At 41.1% G+C, this 20,934-nt stretch overlaps 1 protein-coding gene across 14 annotated transcripts in view; it reads left to right on the top strand.

Annotated features, from left to right (window-relative positions):
• Positions 1-20,934, top strand: part of SYNE2 (spectrin repeat containing nuclear envelope protein 2) — a 392,481-nt gene that overhangs the window by 304,806 nt on the left and 66,741 nt on the right. For all 14 annotated transcript variants that reach the window (XM_030929921.1, XM_030929916.1, XM_030929913.1 and 11 more), the window contains 7 exons: positions 216-398; positions 814-960; positions 2,652-2,828; positions 4,946-5,101; positions 11,418-11,570; positions 18,756-18,926; positions 19,463-19,593. In XM_030929921.1, coding sequence (XP_030785781.1) covers positions 216-398; positions 814-960; positions 2,652-2,828; positions 4,946-5,101; positions 11,418-11,570; positions 18,756-18,926; positions 19,463-19,593 — 1,118 coding nt within the window. The remainder of the gene's footprint in view (positions 1-215; positions 399-813; positions 961-2,651; positions 2,829-4,945; positions 5,102-11,417; positions 11,571-18,755; positions 18,927-19,462; positions 19,594-20,934) is intronic.

The raw sequence follows: 20,934 nt of genomic DNA, 5'->3' as shown, positions 1-20,934 counted from the left end.
GGTGATAAGCTTCTTGAGGGGTGTGCATTCCATCTCTTTTGTTCCCCATTGTGTATGTAATGTCCGACAGTAGGAAAAAGGTGTGTGTGTGTGTGTGTGTGTATACACATTCAAGTATTTACTATGTTTAATTGTTGACCCTAGCCAGTTATTCTGACTCTTACTTTCTGCTATATTTAAATTTTAAGTTTCTAAATTTTAAAACTCTCCTTTAGGAGTTTTCAAAAGAAGTTGATGAAAAGTCCTCCTTGAAGACTGCTGTTATAAGTACCGGGAACCAGCTTCTTCACCTGAAGGAAACTGATACAGCTACGCTGAGAGCTTCTTTAGCACAGTTTGAACAAAAATGGACAATGCTCGTAACTCAACTTCCAGATATTCAAGAAAAACTTCACCAGGTAAGTCTTTAGAGACTCAGCATTTGAATTAATGTTCACTTGTTAGCTCACAACTCTTTTGAAATTATTTCTCTGACTCAATAATTTTCATTGACACTACCCATTTTTCTCTGGCACCACTGAATATAGGTCTTAATTACTGGACCCTCCTCCAATGGGATTTTTCTTAAGAGAGAAATCAGGCTTAATTACTTTATTTCTCAGTTTATCTTTGCCACTGTGTTAGTTTATGTGAAGGTCATTGTCATTGTTTTGGGGTCGCTTATTCTAAGTTTGAATGCTGGGTTTGTTTTTTTGAGTAACCTGCGTAATTATATAGCAAGACCTTTTATCAAACCAGATATCATCTTTAGTGAAGCCCTGATTCATTTTGTTAACTGCAGGCAATTAAATGGAAATCATTTTGTTCTCACAGCTTCAAATGGAGAAATTGCCATCTCGTAAAGCAATCACAGAAATGATTAGCTGGATGAACAATGTGGAGCATCAAACTTCAGATGAAGACTCCGTGCATTCACCAAGTTCTGCATCTCAAGTTAAACATCTTCTTCAGAAGCACAAGGTAATTATGCAAAAGAAGCAGAAGTCTTTTCATTGAAACAAGAAGGCTAATCAGTTAGAGGGGTAATGCTGGACAAAGGGACACATAGGGTATAATTTCGAAAAACGAATTCTAGGGGTAGGAAACTGGCGTGGTGGATGATTCTAGAGAGATGTTAGTAGACTTGCTTTTATTCTGCTTAAATTCCTTTTGCCAGCCCCCATCACCACAGGACAACCCAAGCAAGCTTTTAACAGACTCTCGTCTCATCTTTTTATCCCCACCCCACTGCCCCCACTAACCACCGGCTCTGCCTGACAGAGTGATTTTGATTCCTTAACTGTTCTTGGTGCTCTCCCTCATCATGCTGTGTACATGCTGCACCCTCCACCTGGAATGCCAGGGCCTATGTTTAACTGTATACGTCCTCTTAGTCATCCTTCCAAAGTCAGCTCGAGTTGTCCTCATTTGGAAATCTACCCCTGACTCTCCCAGCTGGACTAGGTGACTTTCCTGGATTAGATGTCTCCATCATGCTATTAGTAGCTCCCATCATGCATTATTATAATTATTGGTTTGCTTGCCTGTCTCCCCACCTTGACTGAGCTTCTTGAGACCAGGGGCTGTCCTTCACCTCACTAAAATATAGCACGCCTATCCCAATACCTGCCTTCCTCTAACAGGTGTTAATGAAATGTTCTTTGAGTAAGAGAATGAGTAAGAAAAAATTGAGATCCTTCTACAAAGAGATATAAATGTGGCCTTCTCTGTGATATTTAATTTCAAGTAGATTTAATATTTCATGAGCCACACGCAAACATGTATTGTGTGCTCAGCAGTATGCTGGCCACTGGGAATACAAAGATGCGTGACACGTGTGGTCCATTGCTTTAAGACCATGCAGGCTGATGGAACTAGCTTCTGGTAGGCAGAAGATGAATGGCTTAATCACCAAGCATGATATTAGCAGAGGATTTTGTTTTTATGTACCATCACATCCTAACTTCAATGTGTTGTAAAATCTTTGAAAAGTCTACACGTGTGTATTCTCACAGGCTGTAGCAACCTAGCACATACCACATGGCTGTCACCCCCGGGTGTCTCCAAAAGAGGTTCTAGAGCTTTGCAAGGATGAAAATCAATAAATGACAGGTTTGGCAGAAACGTTGTTGGCCCTGGTTGGGTTTAGGATTGCTGTACAACTTAAAGCCACCCAAACTTTCTAAAGCCACCTGAGAGGCCTTACCTATCCCCGAAGGAACAGGGAAGCTGCCTAAATGACAAGAGTTCCTTAAAGATATCCTGGGTTTTCTGAGAGAGCTTTTCCTTCCTGTTTCCCATCTGGTTGTTTCCATGAACCCTCAGGATGGCCCCGAATTCCCGCACAGCTCACGGGCAGCCTCCCCCAGGAAGCTTTGTCGTATCCTGGGTCCTGATTTCAGTTCAGATGATAGCAACTGCCACACACAGTGCCCCTCTGACTTTTCAGCCTATTTGAAAGCAATGCATCTCTGTGTAATTCCCCGAAAGAATCTCTACTCCAATAAAGCCAACTCCTGGTGTAGGTTGGGGAGGGTAGAAAGGAACTCCTGACAGGTGCCCCTTGATTAATGGATGGGAGCTTGGCGCCTCCCTCAAGTACATAAAGGGAAATCCAGTTGATCTGACCAACTTTCATGACTGCTTTGGGTGTTTAACTTTGCTTATTTTAGGAGTTTAGAATGGAAATGGACTATAAACAGTGGATAGTGGACTTTGTTAACCAGTCGTTACTTCAGCTAAGCACCTGTGATGTAGAAAGCAAGCGCTATGAAAGAACAGAGTTTGCAGAGCACCTGGGGGAGATGAACCGCCAGTGGCACCGTGTACATGGAATGCTGAATAGAAAGGTGTGTTCCTGGGTCACAGCTGGATGTGTGGTTTGGCCTTTGTAAAATACACTCTCTGAAAAATCAAAAAAGACGTTCAATTAGTTGACTAACTGATTGCTAAGCCTAATAATCATCTCAATCATAGACCTTTTATAAATCCTATGTTTTAGCATTCTCCATTGGTACCTATAAGATAATATGAAAATAGTTCTTATATTTGAGATTTCTTAGTGGGAAGTTGAGCGAGGCAAGCGAAGAGAAGGAATTTTATTTAGGAACATGTCAAGTATTATGTCAGGCTCCTAAATGATCAGAGATTTTACATTTTCTATGAAAGCAGATGTTCAAAAGGGGCAAAGCTATTTCAGCTTTGAAAAGATTTATGAAAAGAAAGAAAAATGCATGTGGCTTTTTGGTAGATTTTTCACTCCGTGACTCTTGAAAAGATTTGGAAAACTTATTCCTGAAAAAATACTTTACATATAATCATAATGATAATTGGTGTGTTTACTATGTAGAGAATGCATACAAATGAATTTACACAATTAAGAAACAAGTACATGAATGGACAAAGGACATGAACAGACAATTCACAAAAGAGGAAATTATAGTTAGCAAATAAACATGGAAAGATATCATTAGCAGATACTCAAACACTGTGTAACATAATGCACTTAATTACATTAGAAAAAAAAATCAGATGAGGACAAAACCCAAAGCTGTCACGTTCATACATTGCTGATAATGGCTTAAGTACTCTCTTGGAAAGCGTTTGGAAAATTTAAAGAACCGTAATAATAATCTTATCACTTAACCAAGCAAGTCACCTCTTACACATTTAAGTAGATAGTCCTTCAAAAAAGAAAAAGATACGCAGAGTGTTCAGTTCAGCATCGTTTACAGCGGTGAAAAGGTACCATGCTTTAATTCGCACTGTCAGGGAATAATTAATCAAATTATACTGTATTAATTTGATGAAACATTGGGGCAGCCTTTTTTTATTTTTATTTTTTGAGACGGATTCTCGCACTGTTGCCCAGGCTGGAGTGCAGTCATGCGATCTCAGCTCACTGCAACCTCCACCTCCCAGATTCATGCAGTTGTCTCAAGCCTCCCAAATAGCTGATATTACAGGTGCCTGCCACCATGCCCAGCTAATCTTTGTATTTTTAGTAGAGTCGGGATTTCACTATGTTGGTCAGGCTGGTCTCGAACTCCTGACCTCAAGTAACACACCCACCTCGGCCTCCCAAAGTGCCGGGATTACAGGCATGAGCCACCATGCCTGGCTGGGCAGCCTTTTAAAATTATGTCATGACAGGCCAGGCGCAGTGGCTTATGCCTGTAATCCCAGCACTTTGGGAGGCCGAGGCAGGCAGATCACGAGGTCAGGAGTTCAAGACCAGCCTGACCAACATGGTGAAACCCCGTCTCTACTAAAAATACAAAAATTAGCTGGGCATGGCAGCATGTGCCTGTAACCCCAGCTACTCGGGAGGCTGAGACAGGAGAATCGCTTGAACCTGGAAGGCGGAGGTTGCAGTGGGCCAAAATTGCGCCATTGCACTCCAGCCCGGGTGACAGAGTAAGACTCCGTCTCAAAAAAAAAAAAAAAAAATTATGTCATGACACAGTACTTACAAGGTATTATAAAAAAGAATATAAAAATGTACGTATATTATAATTATGACAAGAATCACAGACATTAAAGACAATGATTATTTTATTGAATTGATAAATTATTTATTATTGATATTGGTAGAAATTTTTAAGAACTCTAATGCAGAAAGTCTGAAGAAAGAAATTTTTCTTACACTTTGCATATATTAATAGATGACTCTGAAAAATATCGAATGTTGGGAACATTTTATTTTGTTCACATCTGAAACTCACAACAGCTACCTTTCTCAGCAGATTAGTTTTCACCTGAAATATGATATTTTTTTTCTAAGAGGAGCTTTAATTCTGTTTTCTGATTTATGAATCTTTATTTCAAAAGTTATCAGCATCTTATTACATGAAATATTAGAAATTTGAGAAGAAACAAAATTGTTTTTTAAAAAATGACATCATGGTATTTACCTTTTAAAACATACATTTTAACATTTTTTGTAATTGTTAAATTCATCACTTAGATACAACATTTAGAACAACTTCTGGAAAGTATCACTGAGAGTGAAAATAAAATACAAATTTTGAACAACTGGATGGAAGCACAAGAAGAGAGACTGAAAACTTTACAAAAACCTGAAAGTGTGATCTCAGTGCAGAAGCTGCTCCTGGACTGTCAGGTGAGGAAGAGAACAGTGTCCCGCCCAATCCTTGAACTGCGGCAACTCGGGCACCTCTCTTGCCCCAAGGATAAGTTGCTGTAATTTATGGAGACTCTCTTCCAGCTCCCCTCTATTTACTTATTTTTGTATGTCAATTAGATGACCCATGGGTTTTACGAAATTGCGAAGTGCCATTTTTTCTGATAAGCAGAAGAATGTATTTTCACCGTTACAGTATTGTTCTCCTAAGAGTTTTGAGTAGTACTCTTGGGGAAAAATGCTCAAAGGGAATTTTGATTTAAATGCTTTCCAATTTTCCATCTGTTTAATCATTTTGCCCAGTGTTCACAAAATTACTCTAAAGGTTTCATTATTTTTAGCATTTCATTCTGTGTTTTTTCAGAGGAAAATGATTTTCTTCTACCTATCATGCATTGTGTTTTAAAAAGTTCACTTGTCCCTTGGAACCTCTGTCTGAATCACATTGGGCTTGAGGGTGTTGTCCATTGTTCAGCTGTGCTTTGCCACATCACTCAGTCTTTGCACATTGATCTTGCTTTAGCACTGCCTTTATGACTGCTGCCCATTCAAAGCACCTCTGCCATCGCCATCATGGCAGGCGGCACGCGCTGTGCTGTTTCTGCACTTCCTGTTTGACGGCCTTGCAATAGTCACTGTCAGGGCTGGAAAGTCTGGCCGGACTGCATTTCTACTGAGGAGGTTAGGGGATAGCACTGGATGTAAATGTGAGCAGCAGCACCACCGTAAGAGGCCTTTTCACATGCTCATATCCTGTTCCCACCTCCCCATGAGCCGTTTCCACTTTAGCCTTCTGACAGCCACCTTGGAGTCAGTGTGCTTCCTTACTGGAAGCCTACATTCCACAGCCTGATGCTGGACTGTCCCCTAGCAGGTGGTTCTTTCCAGAGCCCAGAAGGTGTTTTCATGCGTGTCGCTACCTCCGGTTCTCATTAGGTGCTCTCGACTTACTCCTTACTGTCTGGCCAGTCTGTCTCAATCAGGCTGGCTTCCTTCAGACCACCCTCAGTGCAGGCCTGTCTCATGCAGCTGCTTCCAGCCCACTTGCCAGCCTCCCCCTCATTTCCTTCTGATTCATTCTCCACATTGCTGCAGAGGGATATTTCTGAAATGCAACAGGTCACTGTAATCTCCATTTTAAAATCCTCCAGTGGCTCCAGATTGACCACAGAATGAAGTTCACATGTTTTAGAATGACATTTTGGTCCCTCACCTACAAAGAGTTGCAAATATACCTAAGTCAAGCGAGTCTTACACAGTTGGTTCTCTTTTTGATAGATAATTGTAGCCACTGAACAAGGTTGAAATGGATTAAGTTTAGCTATTCTTCCCACAACCTCACTACCAAGTTGTAATAAAACAAATTCCAGACACAATGCCACCATCTATAGAAATGTAGATTAGCAAGCACGCTCTAAAAATAGTTTATATAAGTTCAGCAAAGCCTCTCTGTCCTCTTTAGCACACCAACCACCGCTTTGCATGAAAGACAGACATAGTAATATTCCAGAAGCAAGCGTCCATATCTCTATGGCCAACATTAGGCAACCAGAATCCTTGTAGTTTAAACTGGATACAAAAACCACATAAGGACTTACCTTAGGGATTATTGCACCAGGTGAAGGCAACAGGCTATGCCCAGTTCTTATAGCCTGTTCAAGTAGGGGTGGAAATTGTATCTACAGTAGTTTAGCCAATCCATGGATCTTGAGTATATGAAATTTACCAGTGAGAACCCATTTCTGATATTCATTATGTTATTTAATAAGCCATTAAGGCTGGGTGCAGTGGCTCATGTCTATAATCCCAGCCCTCTGGGAGGCCGAGGTGGGAGAATTGCTTGAGTCCAGGAGTTCGAGACCAGCCTGGGCAAGATGGTGAGACCTTGAATCTACAAAAAATTATTTAAAAATTAGCCGAGCATGGTGGTGCATGCCTGTAGTCCCAGCTACTCAAGAAACTAAGGGAAGAATATCCTTTGAGCCCAGGAATTCAAGGTGACAGTGAGCTATGATCATGCCACTGCAGTTCGACCTGGGTGTCAAAGCAAGACCCCACTCTAATAATAATAATAATAATCCATTAATTTTACCAATAGAAAACCATTTCTAACATTCGCTCTGCTCGTTAGAAAAATAACTAGTGTTGACTGAGACAAGGAACTTTAAAAGAAATTTACAGACGTGCCTGGCCAGCATCATCCCTTGTCAGTCCCCATTTGCCTCTGTGCCATTACATTTGCAGCTGATTGCAGAATTATTTCTACCTCCCTCCCCTCGCCCCCACCATCCACACACAGGTTCTCCTCTGCTTTTGTCAGAACTCAGTCGAAGCACCCTGACCCTCTCCCTCACCACATGCCCACTAACTGTGCCTTCCTACCAACTCCCACATTTCCATTAGCTCATTTCTTCCTATTTTAAAGTTTTATGCTGCTTCTTGGATGCCTCTTTGTAAAAGGCCATAAACAAGGCAGAGATGGAAGCAAATAAATAAAACAGGCTTCCCTAGCACCCCACATAGCATCATGTGTCAGAGACTGTGTTGGACTCATCTGTCCACGGGTCTGTCCTCTCTCAGACTGTGGGTTTCTCAAGGCAGGCTGGCACATTAGCAGGCCTGTTATACCTGTCACTGCCTGTGAAATTCATAGGTGCTTAATAGTTGCCTGAGTATATCTATTAGTAGACCTAAAAGGCTGCTTTTCTATAAATATTAATTTCTGTCTCTCTCTCTTTTTTTTTTTTCACTATTCTTTGCATATAATAACTAAAATGAGACCAGGTGCAGTTGCTCACACTTGTAATCCTAGCATTTGGGAGGCTAAGGCAGAAGAATCACTTGAGGCCAGGAGTTCAAAACCAGCCAGGGCAACACAACAAGACCCAGTCTCTACAAAAAAAAAAAAGTTATTTGGGCATAGTGTTGCACACCTGTAATCCTAGCTACTTGGGAGCCTGAGGCAGGAGGATCACTTGAGCCCAGGAGTTCAGGGTTCGAGCAGTAAGCCATGATCATGCCACTGTACTCCAGCCTGGGTAAGACCCCATCTCTAAAAAAACAAAACAAAAAGAAGGAACTGAAAAAAAGGAAAAGAAAATGATGAAAATGATTGATGTATACTTTAATGACTTCTCCCAGGGTAGAATGCTTCAGTTCAGGTAAGCTTCCTAAAGTGGCTTTACTGTAGAAAACTTAAGGATTGGAGTTGATGAAACATGAAGACATTAGGATTTGAAATATTCTGAAGGGCTTCTAAAAGTCGTTGGTGACTGGAAAAAGGCCACGTTTGACATATTATAATTATCAAGGAAAATTGTGTAGTTGACTAGAGTGGGGAGGTTTGAGATGAGGTTGTTAATCCCTCAGGTTTGATGCGTCTATATATAAGCAAGCACAGCTTCTTAAAGAACTGTGTTCATGGTAAAGTCAGAGGAATTTAGATATTTTAAAAATATTTAACGCTGGTTCTCACAGAATAGAAAACCGGGACTTGCAAATTCTAGTCAATCTCCATAATTAGCAAAAGATTTTTTTAATTCCACCCTGATTTATATGTAACAAATTAGAATTTAAAGTAAGACATTAATTTGCCGGTGAAGTGGGAGTTGGGAAATTTGAAGGGTACTGTTAGGCCTCAGTGAAGCAAGGTCAGATGACAGGACTACTGGGCCAAATCCGTATTATTCTGCAGAGCAAAAGAAACAAGCGACCCCACCGTGTGTGGGTGTTCATGTGCTGCTATTGCCGTGGCCTTTGTTTTTTTTTTCTTTTTTTGATACAGGATCTCACTCTGTCACCCAGGCTGGAGTGCAGTGGTGCAGTCATAACTCACTGCAGCCTTGTGCTCCTAGGCTTAAGAGATCCTCCCACGCTGGGTGCGGTGGCTCACGCCTGTAATCCCAGGACTTTGGGAGGCCGAGGCAGGCGGATCCCTTGAAGTCAGGAGTTCGAGACCAGCCTGGCCAACATGATAACCCCATCTCTACTAAAAATACAAAAATTAGCTGAGCATGGTGGCACATGCCTGTAGTCTCAGCTGCTTGGGAGACTGAGGCAGGAAAATGGCTTGAATCCCGGAGGTGGAGTTTTCAGTGAGCCAAGATCACCCCCACTCCAGTCTGGGTGACAGAGCAAAAAAAAAGGATCCTCCTGCCTTAGCCTCTCAAGTAGCGGGGACTACAGGCGCCTGCCACCACACCCAGCTGATTTTTGTATTTTTTTTGTAAAGACGGAGTTTTGTCATATTTCCCAGGCTGCTCTCAAACTCCTGGGCTCAAGTGACCCGCCTGCCTTGGCCTCCCAAAGTGCTGGGATTACAGGCATGAGCCACCATGCCCAGCATGGCTATTGTTTATGCTGCCATTTTTGAAGTGTGTGTCTGTGTGTGTGTGTGTGTGTGTGTGTGTATGTGTGTTGTTATTTCCTTTTGTCTGCTATGTAGTCATTTCTCATCAGTTTCCTTTAAATTATCGGGGAATTATGACAGCATATTAGTAAATAAGTGTTTTTAGAAATCTCTAATTAGTTGAGCCTTTAGGGGAGACTGTTTTATAAATTGAAAGAAGGAAAGTGATTGAATATTCTTAAAGTGTTTTCAGTTATAACTTTGCAGATGAAAAAAGTTAGATTTAAACCTATGATAAAAGAAACATGCTAATAAATCAGGCTGTCAGGGTGTGAGGGAGCGAGTTAGGGTGGCAGAGATGGACGGAGGTAGCAGCTGACTGAATCCCGTTGGCAAAGGCTATTTCAGAGAAGCCGTTTTCTTTCCTGGGTGCCTTTGTAGCCAGTCCAGAAGAATAATAGTTCATAAATTCACCCACATGTTAGTATGGGTGGATTGTTATGACAGTGAGAGGTTTTCTGTTAATATGCTATGTATTCGTGTGGTTCTAAATTCTAAAAGCATAGAGGGTCATACAGTGGAAGATTCCTCCAGCTCCGTTCTCTCGTCATCCATTCTTACTCCCAACCCTAGCCTAGTTTCTTATGGAACAGATTTTTTTTCCCTTTTTCTACTTTCCAGTCCAGAAGATCCCTGACATTCATTGATTTAGAGTTTGTGATTTCCACATTTCAAGAGTGACCTGAGAGCTCCTCACATGTGGTAATTTGGCAGTTTTGCTGGATTGGATTTCAGTGCTCCGCTGTGAGCCTAGCACGAGGGAGGTCGTCCCTCACCAGGGTACAAACCCAGCCACCTGCTCAGCTACTGCATGCCAATGAGGCACTCATGTTTCTCTTTTCTTATGGACCGTGCAGTGATTCTTACAAAGGATTAAAAAAAAAAAAAAAAACGCTGGGATCCTTATCCTAAGCAATTTTCAAGAGAGAAATAGAACATGAGCGAAGGGTCGTTAACTTGAGGCCATGCATTCAGAACACATGCATCTGGATGGAAATGTAATGCTAAAGAAAGTATGCAGAAGCGTGTCCCAAATTTGTGAATTGGGAGACTTGAGGGAAATTCAAAATGAATCCCTCTGAATGCCAAAGATCTCTTGTGTTTTCCAGTGGTTTTGTAATGAGCATGTAATGCTTTAATAATTTTTTAAAAGTTTAAACTTTTTCCAAGTTGGATTTCAACTGCAATCCTGAGAAGGACAAATAAGCAGCTCCTACCATCCTTCCTCTAAGTAGAATGGCAGCGTTGCTGCTGGCCTCATTCATCTCTGTTTTCAGACCGCTGGCTCCATGGTGTCCTTTGTAGTAGAGGGATCCTGTAGGTTTTTAAAAATGTGTCTATAAAGAGTAGACCAGGTCAAGGTGCCTCTTATGAGTGAATTAATAAACTAAGAGGTAGAAAATGATTAAAGTTATTACTGAACTACCAACAGTTATATCGTCTGTCATTTATATGATGCTGCATGGTTTAAAGGCACCTTCCTGCTTGTGATTTTATTTGAGTTCTCAGCTTGGCCTTGGCACACACGGTGTGGGGTGTCATCGCTTTTTCCAAATGAAAAAATGGAGACGCATAGGTTTGATGACTTATGCCTGGTCAAACAGCCAGTGCAGGGCAGACGTGGAATGGGGACCAGATCTCAGACCAGCATCCTTTCTGCTCTGCCATGATGGTTCAGACGTGTTGCCTAGATTCTCCTAAAATACACACTTGTGTCATGTGTAATTGAACTAAGAGTATTATGATTTAAGTGTCTTTGATGTAATGCTATTTAATGATATAATCTAATGGCATTTTTATTTGGAAAGAGTGAATGCCTGTCTCTGACACCTTATTATTTGTTTTCTAATATTGTGCATTGAAAACCTTTTCCTGTTACCCTTCCAGGATACAGAAAATCAACTTGCAATTAAATCCAAAGCACTGGATGAGTTGAAACAAAGTTATCTGACTTTGGAGAGTGGGGCAATGCCATTGTTAGAAGATACAGCATCCCGAATTGATGGGTTATTTCAAAAGAGAAGCAGTGTTCTCACTCAGGTACTAGAATTCATTTGAAATGTGCTATTTCTCTTCACTTTTTTTTTTTTTTTTTTGAGACAGAGTCTCTCTCTATTGCCCAGGCTGAAGTGCAGTGGCTGGATCTCAGCTCACTGCAAACTCCGCCTCCCGAGTTTATGCCATTCTCCTGCCTCAGCCTCCCGAGTAGCTGGGACTATAGGCGCCTGCCACCTTGCCCGGCTAGTTTTGTTGTATTTTTTAGTAGAGACAGGGTTTCACCATGTTAGCCAGGATGGTCTTGATCTCCTGACCTCGTGATCCACCCGTCTCGGCCTCCCAAAGTGCTGGGATTACAGGCTTGAGCCACTGCGTCCGGCCACATATTCTTCTTTTATTTTATTTGTTGTTGTTGTTTTCTTTTTTTTTTTTTTTTTTTTTTTTTTTTTGAGACGGAGTCTCGCTCTGTCGCCCGGGCTGGAGTGCAGTGGCCGGATCTCAGCTCACTGCAAGCTCCGCCTCCCGGGTTTACGCCATTCTCCTGCCTCAGCCTCCCAAGTAGCTGGGACTACAGGCGCCCGCCACCTCGCCCGGCTAGTTTTTTTGTATTTTTTTTTTTTAGTAGAGACGGGGTTTCACCATGTTAGCCAGGATGGTCTCGATCTCCTGACCTCGTGATCCGCCCGTCTCGGCCTCCCAAAGTGCTGGGATTACAGGCTTGAGCCACCGCGCCCGGCCTGTTTTCATCCTTTACTCGTGGAGACTCTATACCAAACACTGAAAAGTTGCTGAGAAAAATAATTGAAGTAAGTTAGAGAGAAGCATTACAAGTCCCATTTTATGCACTGAATAATTAGAGGCAAAGCCACCAATTCCAACGTCATTGACAGGCTGCAAATCCACTTAGTTATCTTTGTTTTGTCTAATGTACTCACACAGACATAAATATCTCCATACCCCAAACCCAACAGAGTATCTGGCATTGTTTCCTGGCAAGATATACAGAAACAGTGATGAACCAGTGTCTCCATGTAGAGGGAGATGCCTCAGGGAGGAAGTGATCCTGTATCATGTAACCTCTATGAGCTAGGAGCATAGTCAGCTCCAGGAGGACTTTAAAGGTTGAAAGAAACACTACATGGTGTTGAAGAGGGAGTATAAAGGAAGAAAGCAGGCAAGACATCTAATAATCTTACAAAAGGCATGTCAGTGTCAGCATTTTACCCCTTCCAGGAGGAGAGCACCAAAAGAGAGCAAACTCAGGCATCTCTAGACATTGCAACCTTGACATTTTCCCACAACAGAGGAAGAGAACTAAAAAGACTAATCAATTATACCAATCAATTGGTATAATCTATCAATGGTATAATCTATACCATCAATTATAGATGTGTCCATGTTTCCTAGAGAACCTTCATTGTGGGTTGTCACCTACTAAAATCTACTTTCAACCATTTGTACCAAGAGGTAATAGGGAATAACCTGCACGAAATCCATAGGCAACACTCAGCCTCATTCCTCAGTCCCCATTCCCCCAGGAATCTAGCAGAAAAATAGGGATAAGCTCATTCAGTCATTTATTAAGCATACATTGTGTGAGGTACTTTGCTCACTGCCAGGGTTACAAAGATAAACAAGAAAATAAATGAATCCTACCCTCAAAGAGCTCATAGGCTAGTGGAAGAAACACACGTGAACAGATAATTATAATATAATAAAAATATAAAGAGAAAATTAAATGAGATAATGCATGTGAAAACATGCAGATAGTACTGTCATAAGGATAGACATATATATACTTGGAATGGAATTGAGAGTCCGGAAATAAGCCCTCACATTTATAGTCAATTGATTTTCAACAAGGATTCTAAGACAATTTAATGAGGGAAAACATTTTCTTGAAAAATGGTGCTGGTACACCATATATCCACATGTAAAATAATGAAGTTAGACCTCTACATTCATACAATATACAAAAATTAACTCAAAATAGATCAAAGGCATAAATGCAGGCCAGACATGGTGGTTCGTGCCTGTAATCCCAACACTTTGGGAGACTGAGGTGGGAGATCATTTGAGGCAAGGAGTTCAAGACTAGCCTGGGCAACATAGCAAGACCCCCATTTGTATTGAAAAAAAAAAAAGACATAAGTATTAGAGCTAAAAGTATAAAACTGTTAGAAGAAAACATAGGTGTAAATCTTCATGACTTCGTGGATTAGGCAGGAGTTTCCTAGATAGACACCAAACTCATAAGCCATCAAAGAAAAAAATAGATAAATTGGACTTCATCAAAACTAAACACTTTGATGTTTTAAAGCATAGCATCAAAAAAGTAAAAAAGGCAAACCACAGATTGGGAAAAAAGTATTTATAAATCATATATTTGATAAGGGACTTAAACCTAGAATATATGAAGATTTATTACAACTTGATAATAAAAGGAAAAATGACCAAATGAAAAAATTGGATACAAGCCAGGCTCAGTAGCTCAGGCCTGTAATCCCAGCACTGTGGGAGGCTGAGGTGGACGGATTGCTTGAACTCAGCAGTTTAAGACCAGTCTGACCAACATGGCAAAACCCTGTCTCTACCAAAAATAGAAAAAATCAGCTAGGTGTGGTGGTGAGTGCCTGTAGTGCCAGCTACTTAGGAGGCTGAGGCAGGAGGATCACCTGTGCCTGGGAGGCAGAGAGAGTAATGAGGCTAGACCGCACCACTGCACTCTAGCCTGGGCAACACAGGGAGACCCTGTCTCCAAAAAAAAAAAAAAACAAAGACAAATGATCTGAATAGACATTTCTGTAAAGAAGATAATACAAATGGCCAAAAAGCACATTGAAAAGATGTTCAGTGTCATTGACCATCAAGGAAATGAAAATCAACGCCACAGAGAAATACCACTTCCCACCCACTAGGATAGCTATAACAAAAAGACAGATAGTAAGAAGTGTTAATGTGGATGTGGAGACATTGTAACCCTCACAAACAGCTGGCAGGGTTCCATGGAGTTGGAAAAGAGTCTGGCCGTTCCTCAAATGGTTAAACGTAAAGTTACCATGCAACTTAGCAATTCCACTCCTCCATAGATAGCCCAAGATAAATGAAAACATGTCCACACCAAAAACTTATACGTGAATATTCATAGCATGAGTCATGATAGCCAGAAAGTGTAAACAACCCAAATGTCCATCTATTAATTAATATATAAAGAAAATGTGGTCTATCCATACAAAAGGAATGAAGTAGTACTGATATATACTATAATACTGATGATCTTGGAAACATTGTGGTAAGTGAAAGAAGCCAGTCACAAAAGATCACATATTGTTTGATTCTGTTTACATGGAATATCCAGAATGGACAAATCTAAAAAGACAGAAGGCAGATTAGTGGCTGGGGGAGAATGAGGAGTGACTGCTAACAGGTATGCAGTTTCTTTTCAGTCATGAAAGTGTTCTGAAATTGATTGTGGAGATTACACATTTTAAATAGATGAATTGTATGGTACATGAATTATATCTCAATAAAGTAAAAAAAAAAAAAAAAAAGCAGAAGGCGTGAGGCACAGATCATCCATCTATAAGCTGTCAAGAGTCAATGTAGGCCTGGCCCAGTGGCTAACACCTGTAATCTCAGCACTTTGGGAGGCCAAGGTAGGAGGATCGCTTGAGACCAGGAGTTCAGGAACAGCCTGTGCAACAGAGTAAGACCCCGTCTCTACAAAAGTAAACAAAGTTAGCCGGGTGTGGTGGTATGCACCTGTAATCACAGCTATTCGGGAGTCCGAGATGGGAGGATTACTTGAGCCCAGGGGTAAACAAGAGTCAATATAGCCTAGTGTTTAAGAGCAAGGGCTTTGCAGTTTCTGCCTAAATAAGGATCCTGGCGGCACCATTTTTGATCTGGATCTTCAGTCAGGTTACTTAACATCTCTAAGCCTCAATTTTCTGGTCTGTAAAATGGGGACAACACCTACTCATTTATTTCTATCTTAATACTGATACCTATGCCGTGCTCAATAAATGCTGCCCTACTGATGACCCCAGTTTGAACATTTTGAAAATACTCCTCCTGCTTGTTTTTAGTGTAGTGAATGATGAAAGAAAATTACTTGATGATTTTCTTACCCTTTCCCTCAAATCATGTCTACTATGTCTTTTCCATGAAGCTTTATTATAAGGCCAGAAGGCCTTCAAGGTGCCAGAAGTTCCACCACCTTTATCTGTGGAAGCTGCAAAGGCCTCGTGCAGCAGGAGCCATGACAGTTCTTGTGGTGATATGTACCTGTGGGCTCTGGGATGATGTGGTACTTTGTGCTAGAATTATCCCTGCCACCCAGATAGATCTGAGATCGTTTTTGGCAAAAAAATATACATCGATGAGGAATTATTTCCTTGCCTTTCCTCTTTATTTTCTTTTTTCTTTCTTTTTTTTTTTTTTTCTGGAGACAGAGTTTCGCTCTTGTTGCCCAGGCTGGAGGGCAGTAGCACGATCTCAGCTCACTGCAACTTCCGCCTCCCAGGTGCAAAAGATTCTCCTGCCTCAGCCTCCCGAGTAGCTGGGATTACAAGTGTGTGCCACCACGCCTGGCTAATTTTTGTATTATTAGTAGAGACAGGGTTTCACCATGTTGGCCAGGCTGTTCTTGAACTCCTGACCTCAGGTGATCCACCCACCTCGGCCTCCCAAAGTGCTGGGATTACAGGTGTGAGCCACCACACCTGGCCTTCTTCTTTATTTTCTTAACTAAATAACTTGGTTTCTTTTTCTGAGCCATCCTGCCCTTATAAAGACATTTGGCCCACATAGTTGCCAACATGAAACTCAAATTTTAGCATCCGCATTTGTTTTTATCCAGCCCTGTTTGGGCCAGAGATTGAGGAGCCTCCCTGTCACCGTGGATGTGCCAGTTTTCCCTGTAGTTGTAAGCAGAAAACAGGGTCTGAGTGCAGAGCCGTGTGATTGTACCCAAAGTTCACATCACACTACCCGTAAAGATGGCCTGTTGAGGCCGGGTGCGGTGGCTCAAACCTGTAATCCCAGCACTTTGGGAGGCCGAGACGGGCGGATCACAAGGTCAGGAGATCGAGACCATCCTGGCTAATACGGTGAAACCCCGTCTCTATTAAAAAATACAAAAAACTAGCCGGGCGGCGAGGCGGGCGCCTGTAGTCCTAGCTACTTGGGAGGCTGAGGCAGGAGAATGGCGTAAACCCGGGAGGCGGAGCTTGCAGTGAACTGAGATCCGGCCACTGCACTCCAGCCTGGGCGACAGAGCAAGACTCCGTCTCAAAAAAAAAAAAGATGGCCTGTTGAGCCACTATAGTGATCACATTCCATTTCAACCCAGATCCTTATTACAAATTGAGATATAATTCACATACCATAAAATTCACCTTCTAAGGTACAGTTCAGTGGTGGTTAGTATATGCACAGGGATACGCAGCCATCACCACTATCTCATTACAGAACATTTTCATTACCTCAAAAAGAAACCTCCATACCCTTTGGCAGTCACTCCCCACTTTTCCCCTTCTCCAGTCCCTGGCATCTGCTAGTCCACCTTCTTATGGATTTACCTATTCTGGACATTTTATATAAATAGAATCATATGCTACATAGCCTTTTGGATCTGGCTTCGTTCACTAAGCATAATGTTTTCAAGATCATCAGAGTTGTAGTACTTATAGTACTTCATTTCTTTTTATGGCTGACTAATTTTCCATTGTATGGATATACCAGATTTAGTTTATCTCTTCATCAGTTGAAGAACATATGGGTTGTTTCCATTTTTAGGCTCTCATGAGTCATGCTGCTATGAACATTTGTATCAGGTTTTTATGTGAACATATGCTTTTAATTCTCTTGTGTATATATCTAAGAGTACAATTGTTAGGTCATATGGCAACTCTATGTAATTTTTTGAGGAACTATCTAGCTGTTTTCCACAGTGACTATACCATTTTACATTCCCACCAACAATGTATAAGAATTCCAGTTTTTCCACATCGTCACCAACACATTATTATCTGACTTTTTGATTATGGCCATCAAAGTGGATGTGAAATAATATCTCATTGCGGTTTTGATTTAGGTTTCCCTAATGACTGTGGATGTTGAGTATCTTTTCATGTGTTTATTGACCATTTGTATATGTTCTTTGGAGAAATGTTTAGTCACATCCTTTGCCCAATTTTTCGTTGGTTTATCTGTCTTTTTATCGTTGAGTTTTAAGTTTTCTTTACATATTCTTTATTGTATCTGAGATCTTTTTCTATATGCAACAAAATGCTTGGACTTTTTTCATGGTTATCAGAACATAGCAGTGGACAAAGTACACTCACCATTGCGTTGCCTCCTGCTTTGGCACTTGCCTATTGTTTGGGTAGAGCATATTCCTCTCCAACTGGTGCTTGCTGTATAGTAATAATCAGACTTAAGTGCCAGGTACCATCTTACAATTATAATGTTGTGCTGTTGTCAGAGCATTTTCACAGACACTATTTTATTTGTGTTTTCAATTATTATCTCTGTTTTGTGGATGAGGAAACTGACTCTAGGGTTCAATAAGTTACGTAAGGTCAGAAAGCTAATAGAATATAACTGAACCTTGCACTCATAAATTCTAATACTCTCCCAGTATTCTTTCCCTGGGCTGTCTCTTCCTAGTCTGAACTCTTTCAGTGCTGATCCTTCTGATCTTTGGGCTCTTTTTCATTCACTCATTATAAAACAGCCTTCTCTGATATTTTCTTAGGCATTGACCTACCCTTTCCACCTTCAGTTAATCACTAATGATCCTTCAATACTCTCAAATTGAAATAACTAAATTAGGGCCGGGCGCGGTGGCTCAAGCCTGTAATCCCAGCACTTTGGGAGGCCGAGACGGGCGGATCACGAGGTCAGGAGATCAAGACCATCCTGGCTAACATGGTGAAACCCCGTCTCTACTAAAAATACAAAAAACTAGCCGGGCGACCTGGCGGGCGCCTGTAGTCCCAGCTACTCGGGAGGCTGAGGCAGGAGAATGGCGTGAACCCGGGAGGCGGAGCTTGCAGTGAGCTGAGATCCGGCCACTGCACTCCAGCCTGGGCGACACAGCGAGACTCCGTCTCAAAAAAAAAAAAAAAAAAAAAAAAAGAAATTAGACACAATGGTAGATTCATTGGAGAGCATGTCTTCTTAGTGATTTTCTAAATCAGTACGTTTCCACTTTTTGTCTAGGTCAATCAGCTCAAAACCTCCATGCAGTCGGTTTTACAGGAGTGGAAGATTTATGATCAACTCTATGATGAAGTGAATATGATGACAATCCGATTCTGGTACTGCATGGAACACAGCAAGCCTGTGGTGTTATCATTGGAGGCCTTGAGATGCCAGGTGGAGAACCTTCAGGTAAATTAACCAGAGCTTGGCACGGTGCATTATTGGCAGGAAATTACAAATGGGAGGAAGCACAGTAATGGGCATAACTGTGTTTGTGCCCTCCCACAGAGAAGCACAAAGCATGTTAAATAGCAGTTTCAAAAGAATAACTAGAAATTCCAAAATAAGTCACATGAGCCAAATCAGTAAAACATTGTAAAATGTTTGAATTTTGAGTTGAAAATGTCAAATCTTTATTTTCCATGTCCATGTTATTTCACAATTTAAGGTTTTGGTTTTTGCATGGACTTTTTTTTTTTTTTATAGTAGACCTAAGTGCTAAGTACTTAATATTACTTAGTACTTAAAAGTTCAGCCTCAAATGAAGAATGCCTTCTCCGTTGTTTTCTTCCCATTCCTAATAGTTTATCAGAGCTGTAAGATTTGAGTGTTATTGCTACATAGTAGCAAGTGTTGAGAAGCTGCTGCCTTCTTGAGAAGCTGCTGCCTTCTTTAGAAGTCGCTAGGCCATTCTGAAACTTAAATTTCTTGTATGCGTCTCTTAGTCTCTGCAAGATGAAGCTGAGAGCCGTGAAGGGAATTGGGAGAAACTCCAGGAGGTTATTGGCAAACTCAAAGGTCTCTGCCCCTCTGTTGCTGAAATAATCGAAGAGAAATGCCAAAATACTCATAAAAGGTATGCTTTCAGATATAATTTGAATGATAGATATCTTCCTCTTAATGGCTTGTGAAGAATGAGGGGGCATAGGGATTGTAAAGTCTTCTTCCTCCTCTGAGATGACTAAAACCTATTCTGGTCTCTTCTGCTTTGATGGATCTAGTCTATGTAAGATTCTATGTCATGAGGGCTATGACATCCCTCGTACACGTGTTTGGTATAATTAGTCTAGAAATGGCCTAATTACAACCCAGTGTACTCACTTACAGAGGGTATAGACCAAATGTCAAGTTTGATCTTGGAAACACCAAAGTCAGAGGCAGAAACAGACAAAGGGGTGGGCCAGATGGGCAGCCTGCAGGGGATGTTCAAACATCACTGGAAACATTATAAGGTGGAAGAAAGGGAGTGTTAGAATATCTATTGGGGAGGGCCTTTGTGGGGTTGGAAGGAATTCTTTGATGAACTACTTATGGTGGGAATGAAAGCTCCCTTTAAGGAGTGTGGCCCTGGTTAATTGCAGGGCTTTTATTTTGATGAGTGGGATATAGAAGTTGGCCTCCAACCAATTGATTAGAAATAGGGATGAAGAATTATGCTATCTTAAGTGTCCTTCCTGATTATTCCTCTGTGCAGTTTCAGCCTCTCTTGTAAATCAACTTTGAACACATAATGAACAAGGGACACCAAATTATACACCCTGCAGTGGTGCCCTTAGCTCTTGATCCAGTCTTTATTGGAAGAAGGGGAGGAGAGAGACTAAGAGGAACATGCAAATGCATCTGACTCCACATACAGTATCAGGGCTACCCTCAAAACATATGGCAGGGCAGTCTGTTGCTAAAGGAACTCAGTTGTTACACTGCACATACACATTCATTTGTTGGCACAAGAATATGTTGGAAGGCGTATTGAAAAACATGCATAGCAAGAAGACTGAAGAAAAGAATACCAAAATGCTGGTAGTAGTTACCTCTAGATAAATGAGATGTCAAGCATATTTTAACTTCCTCATGGATTGGTAAGTAGGAAGGATAGATAGATAAGAAGAAAGAAATATCTGGAGGGATTTTGTTTGCTTTTTGACAGTGAATATATGTTGTATTTATAATTAGGGAAAATCTTATTTTAAAAGAGTTCTGATGAGATTTTTGAAATGCATAAAAGTAAAGCACCTTTTATTCTTTAATCAGTTAGCAGGGTTGAGGATATTGTGGAGCAAACATTCTCATGTATTTCATGTTAGAATGTAAATATAATGCTTTCAGAAAGCAGATTGACCGTTTATTCCCATAACCTTACAAATATTTACATCTGTATATTCTTTGACTCTGTAATTCTCTCAGAAATCTAGTCTAA

Source organism: Rhinopithecus roxellana, chromosome 5, assembly GCF_007565055.1.
Source record: "Rhinopithecus roxellana isolate Shanxi Qingling chromosome 5, ASM756505v1, whole genome shotgun sequence".
In the NCBI taxonomy this organism is placed as follows: domain Eukaryota; kingdom Metazoa; phylum Chordata; class Mammalia; order Primates; family Cercopithecidae; genus Rhinopithecus; species Rhinopithecus roxellana.
This window is presented reverse-complemented; position numbering and strand designations above follow the sequence as displayed.